At 42.3% G+C, this 14,894-nt stretch overlaps 1 protein-coding gene across 9 annotated transcripts in view; it reads left to right on the top strand.

Annotated features, from left to right (window-relative positions):
* Positions 1-14,894, top strand: part of Ten-a (Teneurin-a transmembrane protein) — a 708,522-nt gene that overhangs the window by 590,506 nt on the left and 103,122 nt on the right. The window contains exon 1 of one of the 9 annotated variants that reach the window (XM_069130279.1): positions 6,339-8,195. The exons of the other annotated variants lie outside the window; for them this stretch is intronic. Coding sequence (XP_068986380.1) covers positions 8,140-8,195 — 56 coding nt within the window. The 5' untranslated portion in view covers positions 6,339-8,139. Of the gene's footprint in view, positions 1-6,338; positions 8,196-14,894 lie in introns of those variants that run through there. 9 annotated transcript variants of the gene reach the window in all.

Here is a 14,894-nt window from a genome sequence, read left to right on the forward strand (position 1 = left end):
GATTGGACGCCGGACAATATCCATGCATATAGAACGGTTTAAGGAAATTAGTTTAAAATTGAATTAAGAGCACCGGGGGAAATTCAAAAGGCGCGAGCCAGCTTTACGAGCGAAATCGTGCCTCGTGGATCTCGATTGTTCTCGCGTGACCGTCGCGTGCTGCTAAAAAGATACGTGCCAAAGTTTATGACCATGGTACAAGTTAAGTGAAAAATCTTTTACTTATGGTTACATTTAAATTTCTTTTTTTTTTTTTTACTAAAGATTCTTGTTCGTTTCAGTTAGAAATATAATCAAATTCTTCTCGTTTCTAATTTGAATAGTAAAATTTATACGTACCTTTATCATTATTCTCGTTATGAAAATTAATTATTATAAGCTATATTTATATCTCTACCACGTGGAAAAAACGTTTCTCTTAAATGCTGGAACAGGTTAATCCTTTTCATGTTAACGGCGCTACCTTCTCTTTTAATTCTGCCGTTTTCGTGTTGTAATGGTTACAGGAAGCGTCATAAAGGATGCAGATGCCTTCTTCTGCCTTTTCATTCCATCGTGTTCTCGTATTAAGGATTAAAAGCGTCTGCGACGTTACAGAATGAAAATATAGGAAAATGTAGGAAAAGTAAAGGAATTTCTAAAAGCTACAAAAAGGAGATAGCTGTATTATTAAAAAGGTAAATTTTACGAATTCAAAAGTCATCGACAATTAATCCCTGTTATAAAACATTAGCTTAAGATAATACACATACGCGTCTAATTCTTTTTTTCCGCTATATTGCGCCAAGACATCTCTCACACTTTCCTCCATTTATCATCAACTATGAGTCGTAAAAATAAAAGGTCCAATATACGAACTTTCATTTTTCATATGTTTTCATTTTCTTCCAATAAATTCCACATACACACGAAACTAATACTTGCGAACCATACTCGAACCATGTTATACCGGCGACTGTACTTGTTCGACGACCGGGTAAACCGATAGTAGGTATCGATCTTACGTGTTGTAATTCATCATAGAGTAATTGAACGGTTACAATTCATCCAACTTCGCTGTATTACAGGGGCGACGCCGACATATACATTTGAGGATCAGTTTACCTAAATCCAGGGAATCAACGCTCTCACACACTCGCACACATTCCTCTACCATAGGTATACGTATCGATTTCTCGATGGACGTACGCGTTTAGAGATCTAGTCCGCACTAAGTCGTGTTCTTTGTTCCGGTATCCTTCGATGTTTCATTTCGTGACTGCCGAGAAAGTGTGTAATCATCAACGACGACGAGGTTAGAAAATCCGAAATGAAGTGCATGGAAACGCGGCCCGCCTATGCTCTGCGAATTTCGCTGTGCAAACGTTCTCTGACAAAGGGCGAGTTAACGGTAGTTCAACGAAGGAAGTGGGGTATGAGTTAAAATCACAAACGCCACGGGCAGTCGGCTGGTTTCTCGCAAAACAAGCAGAAATTTCGTATAATGCCCGCAGCGGGAGGGCACAGCCTAGGCGGGTTCGAAATGCAAGAAACGCGCCGTCAAAGCGGCCCACCGCTTGTCGTCTTCAAACGCGTGCTATCGTTCCTCGATCTGTTCGTCGTTCGTGCTCGATAAAACTCGGCTATTCGCGAATGAACCCCTTCCCCCACTCCGCTTCCGCAGCCGCTCACGTGCGCTCAAGATGGCGCACAGTCGCGATCGTGTAAGTGTAAGCGATGTAAGTACACATAGCGTATACGGACGGAAATTCCACCGGTATGGTAAACAAGGAAAGCTCGCGCGCTTGTCCGGATGTCCCAAAGGCGGAGAAGTGCCTACCGAGCAGATAAGGAGAACAAATGAGTGCTTATGGCAGAAGGACGATATCTTCATCGTCGCGGGGCTGCCGGTAGTCGCGGCGGCCTCTCAAAGCGGCCAGAACTAAAGGACTAAGGAGATGCGCGGCGATAAGGAGAGAGGAAAGAGAGGAAGAGGGAGATTCAAAGACATCCAACGTGCCGTGAGCGCAGACGACCGTAAGAAGCTAGCTGGTTGAAAGGAAGAAGGAAAGAAGGAAGGAAGAAAGGAAGGAAGGAAGGAAGGAAGGAAGGAAGGAAGGAAAGAAGGGAGGAAGGAAGGAAGGAAGGAAGGAAGGAAGGAAGAAAAGAAGGAAAGAAGGAAGGAAGAATCTAAGCTGTGGAACAGCAGGGGCCGACGTTTTCTGTTTAAGCGACATCAAAGGCCCTGTCGCGAATTTTCCTTTCGCCGTACCTATACCCCCTGCACCTTCCGTTTCGGGTCATAGCGTACTTTGCGTGCCTCTCTACAGGGTGTCCGCAATATATGGGAATTCATATGTAAGATTGATGAGTTGAGAATGATAATGGTATGAGGACTTCTCTTTATTACAGCCATTATAATTTGATATCGAGATATAGTATTTTCTTTACGGTTTAGCCTACTAATCGATAGTCGAGATGTTTTTCTTGAATGTGGCCGCAAATGTGCTTTATTAGTTCGTTCGAATATCGTCATAGATTTGGTTTTAATATAGATTATTTTTAGAAAATTGTTAAATATCTGACAATTTCAAACCAAGTGTATTTAATACAAAAAAAAAGGCACTGACCAAAAATGCATCGGTCGATGAAGCGTTAAGAAACACCCCATATACACGGTAAAACGGCGGAGCCGGGTAGTTGCAGAGACGGTGGTTGGAAGCAGCGGGCGAAGAATGGCGAGCGAGCCGAGTGGCAGCGGGGGTCGCCACCACTAAAAGGGTAAACGTTGTAGGCTGCCGTGGCAGATTTCGGCTAAAACAACTTCTCCATCCATCTAGCCCCCGTCCCTTCTTCGTAACTCTCGCCCATCGACGCGTCTCCATTCCGTTCATCGTGTATATGCGTGCGTCCGCGCGCGCGCACGATTGTTCGTCAGTATCAACGACCAGCAGGATGTACCGAAGGGGATAATTAAACTTCCCAGCGAGCGAGAGCACGACTCGTGAGAGCCGTGCTCTCGTCGGAATAGCTTCGAGAGTTAATAGTATCTCTATAACCCTCGTCGCATCTGCAAAGATGTCTAGATACAGTCAGAAGGAGTGGGGGCAAATGTAGCACGTGGAGTGGGGGAAAAAGCAGCGATCTAGGATCGCTGGCTGGCTGCACGTTACCGAGCGTACGAGAAATAACGATCGAGTATTTAATTATAAATTCGAGTTCTCCTCGACGGAATTCGCGGTCTCGTTCGAGCGTGGTGTAATCGATGCAGAGAGGGCCAGACTTTCGACGCGATTAAATCGACGACGAGTTGACGATGGCGGTACATAGCCGGGTTCTTTGACGGAACGGGAATCGTCGAAATGCCGATTTTACGAGCGGCAGGTTTTAATTAGCGGTAGATAGAGTGGCCTGGTGATACGTGCTGTTGATCGTCGAGCTGAAGAAATTGGTCCCAACTACTTAACTGGCTATTCTCGTTAGTGAATAGTTAATTGTTTCTATTACTTTTGAAAGGTAAAAGTCAGAAGACGATTTATAAGATTTTAAAAACTTTCATTCGGGATTATAATCATAAAAAGATACTTCTATTGTTTTTGAACATACAGATATATTGTTGCAAATACAATTAAAAGGGAATGATTTGAAAGAATACATATAATTTGATAAATAAATAAGGATTCCAGTCAAAATTCTGTATTCAAATTAACCTTCGTAACGATAAAACGTAGGAAAAGAATATTTAGGTGAAATCCATTTGCGCTATCTTTGACCGATTCGAATCGCACAACATCGTCGTCTATAACATTCTCGTATTTTTCGAATCAATAGAGATCTCCTGATATATACGTACACTGTCGCGGACATCTAATCGTTGTATATATACTATATACATCCATCGTGCAATACCGTTGCCCGGAACGACGTAATTGCTCGGGACATTTAACGCGAAAGGAGCAATTATTTTTACGATTTCAGGCGGGGATTGTTGCGACGGAAGTCAATCAGCACGGGACGTTTCGCCTTTTGTTTCCAGCGACGGCACGAGTAAATGATGTTGTAACGATATCGATTCACCCTTCATCCATTTATCGACCGATAATTGTAACAAGATATTATTAATTGTACATTGCACTTGCAATTAATATGCTTCAGATATCGCGTTAACGTTTGCCACCGTGATTATTATTATCCTCTATTGTCGTTTGCGTTATCTCTCCCTTCGAACAATACCTCGCACAACAAGACACCGTGTTCCACGATGAAACAATTAAATGGTCTGTGCCTCTGATGTTCAGGAAGGACGTCGTTACGCAAGGTTAGGTGGTTGCAGCACGATGCATTTCTTACGAAGATATGATAGGCACGCTCGTCTATACGTTCTGTTGTCTCAGACGATCGCTGATGGCGCTGTTTACATGTCGGCTCGCTTGTTTACATCACATCCTCGTTTTCACTTGCCATGTTTCGAATAGTTGAAAGTCTGCGCGTTACGCCAAGTCTACGGATAAGGGTGGAGATTTCTAGTTGTTGTAGAATTAGAAATTACAATTAGTAGATTCGAAATTCGCTTCCAAATTAGTTAAATTATTAGTTATTAAATTCATCGCAATACGTACATAACTTGTAGCGAGTAGAAGAATTTAAAAATATAATATAGAAGCATATTTTATATTGAACCTTGAAATATGCTAAAGTATGCGAGCGTGTATGCAGGAGGGGTAGAATTTTCCAAGGGCGCGTTTAGAGAGGGAGAGTTCAAAACGAGAGTCTAGCAAGAGTATTAACTGGTGTTAGGTATCTCAAGAGAAAAATTCCTCTAGACAAATTCTGCTCTTCCCTTTTATTTCCAAGTCGATTTGTCGAAACATAAAAATTTGGATTTTCTGATTACGAAACGAGCGCTGAAAAATTTCAGTTGAAACGTTTCAATTTCAGCGAGTGCTGTAAAGTATTCTGCAATGGATTCGTTTATTACTTACGTGACTATACAACACTTTGCCGTAATCCCTCTGTGAAAACGTAATAATTCCATAATTCTAACGCGATGAAGGTAAAAGCTATGAAAATACGTCCATACTTGTAGAAAGAAAAGGCAATATTACCAGCGCTATGAATTGCGGACGAAAATTCCTTTCATTTAGCAGCGAGGATCAAAGGAAGATCGCGACATCTAAGGAAGTTGCACATAACCTATTATACGACACTGAAAATGAAGCTAATAAGAAAGAAAAACGGTCTACAGTGCTACAACGCGTATATAAGGAACAAAGGAACAAGTAAATTCACAATGGGGAAAGCAGCCTTTTCCGCGTTACACCGCGCGTTATTAATTTCGAATATGATAAAATTCCTATTTATATCTTCGTCGTAGCGTTGGTAACATTTAAAGAATCATTCTGTACATTTTTACACACAGAGGGAAGAAAGACGTTTGGATTTTAATAATTTCCAACTCGTTTTATTCAACCTTTATAATCCATTAAAATAACAACGATAGAATAAATCGTGGCTATATCTTTGTCATAGCGTTGGTAACGTTTAAAGAATCATTCTGTATATTTTTACACACAGAGGAAAAAGGACATTTGGATTTTAATAATTTCCAACTCGTTTTATTCAACTTTTACAATCCACTAATATAACGACAATAGAATAAATTGTAACAAATTTTTATTCACCAAATTCGCTATCTGAAAATAATTTTACCGCTAACTAGAAAGTTCCACGTTGATAGTACGCACGACAAAGTTTGTTTCATTCGACGTAAACGAGGTTCGCTTCACCTTTTTATATCGCAGTACTCTCGAAATCTTCACAACGGTCGCAATTCACGATAAAAATCAGCACACGCACCGTCATCACGTTTGACCGCTTCACGTCGTCGCTTCTACATAACTTGTTGATACCCGACCGCACCGTAATCCCATACCGAACTACCAACGCACCTCTTCAATTCCACCGAATCACCCCGGCCCTCGTCCCCTTCCCTCCATCAAAAATATCCAATCAACCGCCACCGACAAAAACAGAAAACCCAGAACTTTCCAGCCTTCGTCCCACGAGCAATCTCTCTCGAAACTTTTCAACAGCGACGAAGTTGCGCGGATATCGACACCCCGGTGGATCCGCGTCGCAAAACAAGCGTAGACACGGCCAGTCGTAGCGATACGGCGGCCGCGACACCACGAGAACAAATAGTGAGCGCACCACCCGCATGGCGGCGTTCTCTTCCAGGGATTTCTCCGCGAACTGGAGGGAGAGGGGTTCGCTGGAGCGCGTGGCGCGCGTGCGCGTCACCGGCAGCGTGGTGGGGACACTCAGTGTCACTCGGTGCCGGGCGTTGCGGCGCCGTGGCCCTTCAGTCTTTGATCCGCAGCTCACGCGAGTGTGTACGTTACCCTCGAGCGATCTCTCTTTCTCGAACGACGAGATCGTTTTTCACTGACGGTACGCGATTAAGAGGGGAGTCGGCGACCACGGTAGATCGGTGGTGCAGTAACCTCTCACTGTACACTCTCTCTGTCGTGTCTACGCTACGGGAACACGCTGAACGGTGACACGAGCATCATCCCTTAGATCGTTTAGACAACTGGATCACACGCGATCAGAATACATATCTCGCGACGTGTTCAAACACGCTTCGACTAGACTCGTTATCGAAGCTTCGTTCTCCGCGAAGTGCCTGCAAGTTTTTTTTCCCACTTGTTTCTGTAACTACGAGTTTGGTCTCGCGAACGAATCAGAATTATCGTGCAAGGTCGGAAAGTCGAGCTGCCGAACTGGTTCAGAGAAATCGTCTCGAGTTTTGGTCCACAACGACACAGTCTCTTCGCTCGTACCCCTGGGACCTTCGGGGCACGCTGCTCACGCTCCACCGGTACGGATTTGCGTGCAGTTCTCAACCCCCCTGACCCAATTAGTTCTTCCGTGACGAGAGTATCCGTTACGTACGTTCGCTGCTCGTCGTTGGAAGGGAACTGCTTCTGTCATCGGGATCGTTTGTCTAGTGATGTGTCGCTGAGGGGACCCCGCTGGCTATACTTCTTGCTCGAAGAAAACATAATACGACACTGTCTACGATCTTGGAATTGGTGAAGAAAAAGTGTCCAGTGTTAGAGCATCGAGCTCGTCAAGTGTTTCGCTCGCGGAGTGCAGTGAAAGGAATACACGTCGAGTCATCGAACCTTGCAAGCATCTATCAATCGTTCTTCCCAAAAGTGACCAACCCACGTCAAGAAACTTTAACCATCCACCAAAGATTATCTAACGATATCCTCGTCCATCTTGTCTCCCGTTCGACGTATCGCTCCTTACATCGAACAAATACAATCTGCGACGAAGCAACGATCGACGACGGGCCAGAGATTGGCATTACCCAGTTAGTCTCTTTCTCTCTCTCATCTAACCTCGCGCGGGAGTTCAACTTTCTCGTTGGCGTTGACAGATCGATAAGAAAGTTTGCGTACACGTTAACTCGGTCTGTAGCCGGCGGCCAGTCACGAAAACGAGACCACAATCATAGAATGTGTCTGTCTTAACGGAACGACCCTCGAAGCAACAGCCTCCGCCGATCATCACCGAACAAGGCTACCACTGGATCGTGGCTTTAGAAACGTGACATGCTGAGGTCCGAAAGGTGAAAAAGATACGCTGACCCGCTCGTGGAAGGACCTGTATGCGGACCGCGGCGCGTCCGCCGGAAATCTGACGGGCCGTCGCTGCTCCGGTCGCCGAGGCAGCCTGTCGTTGTCGCTTTCGAACCGGAAACGACAGTACCTGGTGAAATACAAGAGGAAACAGGAGGATAGACGAGTAGCCGAGGGCAAGGAGGAGCAACGGGGCTCCCCGTGGCCCGTACTCGTCGACGATCGTTCGAAAAAGGGTGCAACGGTGAAGGGTAACGGTGGATTCGGCGATTACTCCGCGGCGGGGGAGTTCGAGGTCTGGGGTGACGAGCAACACGCGTCGGATGGTGTAGACAGACAGGTGGCGAGGCCGCCTTCGCGGCAGCAACGATGCGAAGGCGGTTCGTCGCTGAGGCCGTTGCTTCACGTCGCCCATTGTGAGCTGCACTCGCCTCGCGAGCCGGAGCTGCTGCGACTCGACCATCTGGAGGCGCTCGAGCATAAGTCCGCGGCCGAGCGCGACTCTTACTCTATGATGGAGAACTTTCACAGCCCCGTGCCGCCGCCGCTGCCGCGACGCCACGTCCGGTAAGATCATCCGAGTTATTATCATTTTACCGTGCTGCGATATAATATGTACGTGTACGTGCGACGGAACGATTCAATGAAGTTTTCGGTGCTTGTTTGGTGGGAATTTTTGTTACAGGTGGATAACAATTTCGGTCGATAGGAAATGTGTGCTAGCATGTTTCTTAGTGATTTTCATTTCCTTCTTTTTTTTTTTTTGTTTTGTTTTGTTTCCTTGTCGGTGGTTGGTTAGTGGGAGATTTTGATGTATTTCACGCATTATAAGATGATTTTCTGAAATAGGACATATAGCTCTTTCCAGGTTTTCGTTTATTTTCTTTCATTTCATTTCATTTCTTGTCCTCTTTTCTGCTTTCCTCAGAATCTTTTGGTATGTAACGTAGGAAAATTTGTGTCCCAGGAAGAATTCTCTGAGCTTTCGTGTGTGAATGTAGGATTTGGTTAAACTGGTAGATCCATACGTGTAACTCCTTTCGTAAAATATCGCAAATGGGATATCGCTGATTTTTTAGGAGAAAAATGTGAAAATCTAATGATACGATGAATCGCATTTGGTGGAGGAATTCGTCGGTTGACAATCGCGAAGAATATAAGATATATGTCAGCAAGTTGTGTGTCGCTACCGAGTTAGAGCTGGTTTTCCACCGCAACGATTCCGATGAAATCAGTGTAACTAATTTCATTCGATCGTTTGCAAATAGCATGGAACAGGCAGTATGCGTTTACAGTATCGGAATCGAGCGACATTTTCAACGTACCTAAGCGAATAAAAATTCGGAAAATGAAATAAAAATATCCCGTGATCACTTTCAGTAACCTCTCGTGAAAATAACGAAATATGTACGGGTTAACGAAACGTGAAACGCTATACACGTTCCCTATACTTGGCAAACAACAGAGTACGCGATAAAACACCAGGATAAAGTGACATAACTCGACCGTGTTCGAATAATTCTTAAAAATACAAATTTTACAAAGAATCAACGAATAATTCACGCGTCGGTTATCGAAATAATTTCTTCAGTTTATCTATAGCTTAGCTTACCTGTTGAGTAGAATTAGAATTTCATGGCCGATAAGATTATTCTCTTCTTAAGTTGATTTGAACGAAAGTTATCGACTATTTGCCCTCTAATTCCTTTGGTATTTTCGAATGTTTTCACAAAGAGATTACCTTTCGTCGGTCAAAACACATAGAAATTCGCTGCTATATATACGATATTTATACCGGATAAAGTTACAGCCACTTACAGATCAAATTCCGATACTATCGATGCGCAATATGTATCGCCGCGATTATTACATGGTAAGTCTCATAGCAACAAACCGGTGGAACGTGTTTCGAACGAAATAAAGATTAAATTTTCCGGTTATGCTGATAATAACAAATACACTGTTCTCGCAATAATTCGCTATACCGTAACTCATCGGAACAAATTGGTCCAACTCTTCTTCGTGGTTCGAGTCCAATGAAAGTTGCTTCTATCGTTTTAAAACGTTGTATCTATTCTATCGAAATACAGGGTGGTTGGTAACTGGTGGTACAAGCGGAAAGGGGGTGATTCTACGCGATAAAAGAAGTCGAAAATATAGAACAAAAATTTTTTTTTTTATTTTTCCATCCAGACAACGATCTACAGTGAGATCCGTTATAACGAGACGCGATAAAGTGCACGCGTACCGAGCGAAAATTCAAAGCCGATTTTCTCGAAAACAAAGTCTCAAACGAAAAATTTTTATTCTATATTTTCGACTTCTTTTTTCGCGTAGAATCACCCCTTTTCCGCTTGTACTACCAGTTACCGACCACCCTGTATAACTGACCATTATAGTCTCGAATACTGTCGTTTACGTTCTCCTGGTGGTACACGTACCAAGAACCATACGTTTGAACGTGAACGAAAGAAACTATCGGTTTCAAGATTTCTAACGTCGCTGTACAAAGTACATAGGTTGATCGTTGGCAAAGTCGAATAAAAGGCAGGCTTTTAACCGACTGTTGTCGGTGCGCGAATCGCGAGTCGACAAATATCGAGTTTAATCACCGTTTTCGATTTACGACGGGGGAACAATCGTACCGATCCGGAGAGCTTCATTTACGCTTGCCGGTGTATTTACGCGTTCTCAGTTGCTCGGGATGGTGCAATTATAGCACGAAAATGCCACGACCGATCGACGATAATGTGCGTGCTATTATTGTTGCGGTTATCGAGATTCGGCGCTGACGAACGCAACGAGTTATACAATAAAATTATGAACATAGACACCAAGAATTTAATTTAGGATCGTACATTTAGTAGATTTTTTGGATGTCTGCCTGTGCTATTTTTTTTTTTTTTTTTTTTTAATCTCACGACTGATTTTATAAAATTGCACCGCATGTCTTATTAAATGTGTCCAGTGGGTTGGCAACTAAGTGATTGCGGATTTTGCCAATACCACCTAATGACAAAATCCGCAATCACTTAGTTGCCAACCCAATATATCTTAAATTATCTACAAAAATCGCCAAAAAGGGGGAGGTCGGAAAGAATCAAAGTTGACACGACTTTATTAATTTTTAATCCCGTGGTTACGTCAACTGGTTAACAAATTAATCGAATGGTTTATTCGAGGTACAGGTAGTTTATTTGAGGATTAAAAACAGGCTTAAAATGTATGCACGTCGAAAGAGATTTTGGTAATACACGTGCGAATTTATTTAATAAAAACGAAAGTGAGTACGCGGATCCGCGCGTATAATGATACCGCGCGCAAATTCAAGTTCGATATTGTGTCACGCGATCCGGTTACCGGGTTCAGATATCTGAAATATTCAAGCGGATGATTCGAATACCGTGAAGATGAGCGGGAAATATTTTTACCAAAACGCTTAAAGTGTAGAGAATATTGAAATTCTTAAAGTATTAGATATTTTATCGGAGAATAAGCTTTTGTGTATTGGCGAACGTTTGCTCGGAAGTACGCGATGTATTATTCACTGACATCTACTACTTACAGAATTTCAGATATTGCTTTCGTGTTTTCTCGCTTCTTTATTAAATTCAAAATAAAAATCTCTTAGTTGCAGAAATTTAACTTTCCACACTCTTAAGATTCCATTATGGATACACGGAGAAAGAATTTCATTTACATTTTGATTTCTTTATCGTAGCCATCAATATGATTACTAATACCGTAATATTACCAACCGTAACTTTAATTTACAAATGTGATCTTTTGTTTGAAATCCGCTAACCGTAGATATACTTTATTTTTTATTTTTGAGTGCTTCCGATATTAAACGAATTTACTCTGAATTACAATATTCTATATATTCGTTTCCAAGAGTATTTAAAATTGATCAGAAGTAATTTTGTTGGAATAACGGGTAGTTGAAATTCAATGACTCGTGCTTGGCAATAAGTATAATTGTGTTCAATAGTCGGTCGTTTCTTGGAGTCGATGACCGTGGTTGTTGAGCAAGTGCAAACGAAAACCCAGGTGACCCACACCAGTTACGAGTGAATTCTCTATTTATTGGAAAGTTGATTTCTCCGGCGACTTTTATCGTTTCCAACTGGGTTCAGTCTCGATAATAAACCGTTCCGATTTTTCGCCATGAAATTGAATCGTCCGTTGTATCTCGTGCTTGATACTCTGGCTTTTGATACTCGATATTAAAGAGATCGAACCTCTTTTAATAATAACACGTAAACGATCATTCTCTATAAGATAAAAAAACAAAAACAAAGAAAAAAAAAAGAAATAAAATACGCATTTCGTATTAAAAGTTCCCCTGAAACCTATTTTTCATGCGTCGTTAGTTATTCCGTTATCGAGGAAATCCCAAAAATTCTGCGGCCAGATATCTCAGCTTATAGCAACAGGGAGAAAGTGGAAGAACGCGATATATGGAAGAAGGGTGGAAAAGGGTTGAAAAAGGGGGTTGGTAGGTATACGAGGCGAGGGTTGAACAGGGAATGGGGGATGGCTTCGCGAGTCTGCTTGCGGGCCAATATAGTAGGTGCTCACACGATGGAATTGTGGCTCGTTTCGGAGGTTCACGCCCGAAGAACGGGGTTAATGACAAGCCGGCACTCGAGAGCGTTTCGAAATCGATTCGTGTTCGATGAGAATGCGCTGATTCGAAACGGAAAACTTGCAACTAACGGTCTGCACAGAGGTTTCCGAGGGTTTGACGGTTGAAAGGGATATATGCCCCCTTTGAACGGGGGCTCGGAGGCGGCGTTATTGCGCGATACCTTTTCCACCCGAAACGACGGAAAAGGTCACCGATACCTGTGCAATATTCGCTCGATTTAGTGTTATCGTTCGATTAGCGGCTACTTGGATCTTCCGTTTCTTCATTTTCCATTCGTTTTCTTCGTTCCATTTGGATATGTTAAAAGAGAAAATCGAGGGATTGTGTTTGTCAAAGTGTTTGTAAAATTGACAAATTTAATGGAAACACGGGTGCTATGATTTTATAGATAAATAATTTGCTCATTCGGCGTTAAGTTAACACACCATGGACCGATCATTGCCGAATCTCCTGACGATCGCAGCTCTCGAGTGGCGGATGCATCTCGGAAAACGCGCAACGGATACCGGAAGTATTCGGCGACGCGTGGGCGGTCGTTTCTGAAACGTGGACGTAATTAAAAGCGAATATTAATTAGGGGCAGCATCCACGGCCATTAGCTGTATCGATCGTAATCGAAATGGCCAATTATATTAATTGAATTGCTGCATTACGCACATCAGTTTTCCGTCTTTTCCTAATTATTCTTTATGGTCTCTCTTCTAGCTTTAGATACATAAATTTCACCGTTATCTTGAAATAGCATCAGAAGCTTATCCCCGAAAGATAATACGACACGAAGAGAGAAAGCTGCAACGTATTAGCAACAATATATTTTTAAATCGCATGCTGTACTTTTTTATTCTTAGTTTTGTATCTTTTCTTCTTCTAAAAATTTTCTAAAAATTGATTCAGTGTTTGTTTATAAAGCGACGCTCAATCATCCTCCGATAATTTACTATTCTATAGAATAGAATGATGTCTCCGCGGAGACACACAAAACTCTCTAATCTGGATAGAGTTTGCTCGCAAAAGTTCTTATTCCTTTTTTGGCAAAAACGTGGGTGTAGTTTTTGGAACCCGCCCAGAACCATTTCCATAAGGTTTAACGTGCCGTGACTAGTTGCTAATGTACCGTTGCTTCTAAGTCCCATTGGAATTATCGTTACTGCTAATTACTCGCATACGCGTTACGTTCAAGCAAATTGTTGCTGCGTGAATTGCATGACATAAAACAACGAAAACTACAGTAGTATAGGTTTATCTGTGTACATTCGATACAATTCTAAACAAATCCTAAGAAAGCGTACGTGGAAGCTTTTACGTAAAATTTCTAAGAATTGGCAAAAAAAAAAAAAAAAAGGAAAAGGAAATTCCAAGCAAGTCGAAGTAAGAATTGGAACTATTTGATCGAATATCTTAAAAACACGTCGTTTAATTTTCACGAGTTACTATCTCGACGTAAAAAGCGAAGAGACGTTGGTGAAAAAAGCAACTATAAAGTGAAACTACCGAGGAGAAAAAATTCCAGCTAAACTTACGCGAAGTTGGCGAGTTCGGTATCGACGAAGGCGTGCAAAGAGTTTCGACTTTCAAGTTTGCCGCGCCGTAGAATTTAAATCTGCCGCTTTCTTCCTCCGATACAGCGCCAACTACAATCTGCCAACTTAATCGTATCTGATAGTGTTTGGCAAATAGAAATCTCTGTTCCACGTATATTTGCTAACCTACTTACGTTATTAATAATATTTTCCACAGATATTTCAAGATAAAAGATTCCTCTCTGTGATCTTCTCGCCTCCATTGTAGTCGTACGACCATGTATTTTGAATCGCGACGTAGCATATTATTTTCGTGAAGAAGATAACGACAGATTCATAAATATATTTAATTTCATCTGTAAAATTCCTACCTTTCCTTCTACGTAATTAAGAACGTGAAATTTGCTTTCTATTTGTAATACAAGTTACACGCTGCCTCTGTACATACGTGTCTTTTTATTGCATGTTCAAAACTGTGAAGCTCTAGCGAGAACAATAAGACGCTTATCCGCACCGTTCAAGATAAGAAGCTGTGGCTGCAACGACGCGTGCGCATGCGCGGTCACAGGTTCACCTACCGGTGAGTGTATCAAAGCTTCGAGCTAAGACAAACAAAGTGATACGGTGACGGCAACCCTCGAAGGTTGTTTCGAAGTACGAAAGGAAGAGAGAGGTTGGGGCATTTGCATCGACGCAAACACGGAAATCCCAGTGCAACCTGTTTGCCCCGAGTGCAAGTTCGCCGAACGTAATGGAAGTCTCTCCGTTAAACGCTGTCTCGTTCTCGTTTCACGTCGGTCCTTGTCGCGAATGCGTTTCTGGTTATCGTACGATATCGTTTCGCTTTAGTTAAAACAAGTATAGCGCGCCGCTTTGAAAGTTGTCGCGAGTTTTGCTTCGTAAGTTTTCACGGGTGTTACTCTGCAATTTATCGTCAGATTAATTTCCAAAATTCTTGCTATTTTATATAATACAAAGTGTTTTATTGCACGTTTTTTTTTTTTTAATTTATTCTTCTTGTTTCAAACTCTATATCGACTTTAACGATATTAATGATTATAATGTATGTTATCGATATACCTAACGAAGCTTTAG

The sequence above is a fragment of the Bombus flavifrons genome, chromosome 2, assembly GCF_040668555.2.
Source record: "Bombus flavifrons isolate JBK064 chromosome 2, iyBomFlav1_principal, whole genome shotgun sequence".
NCBI lineage: Eukaryota > Metazoa > Arthropoda > Insecta > Hymenoptera > Apidae > Bombus > Bombus flavifrons.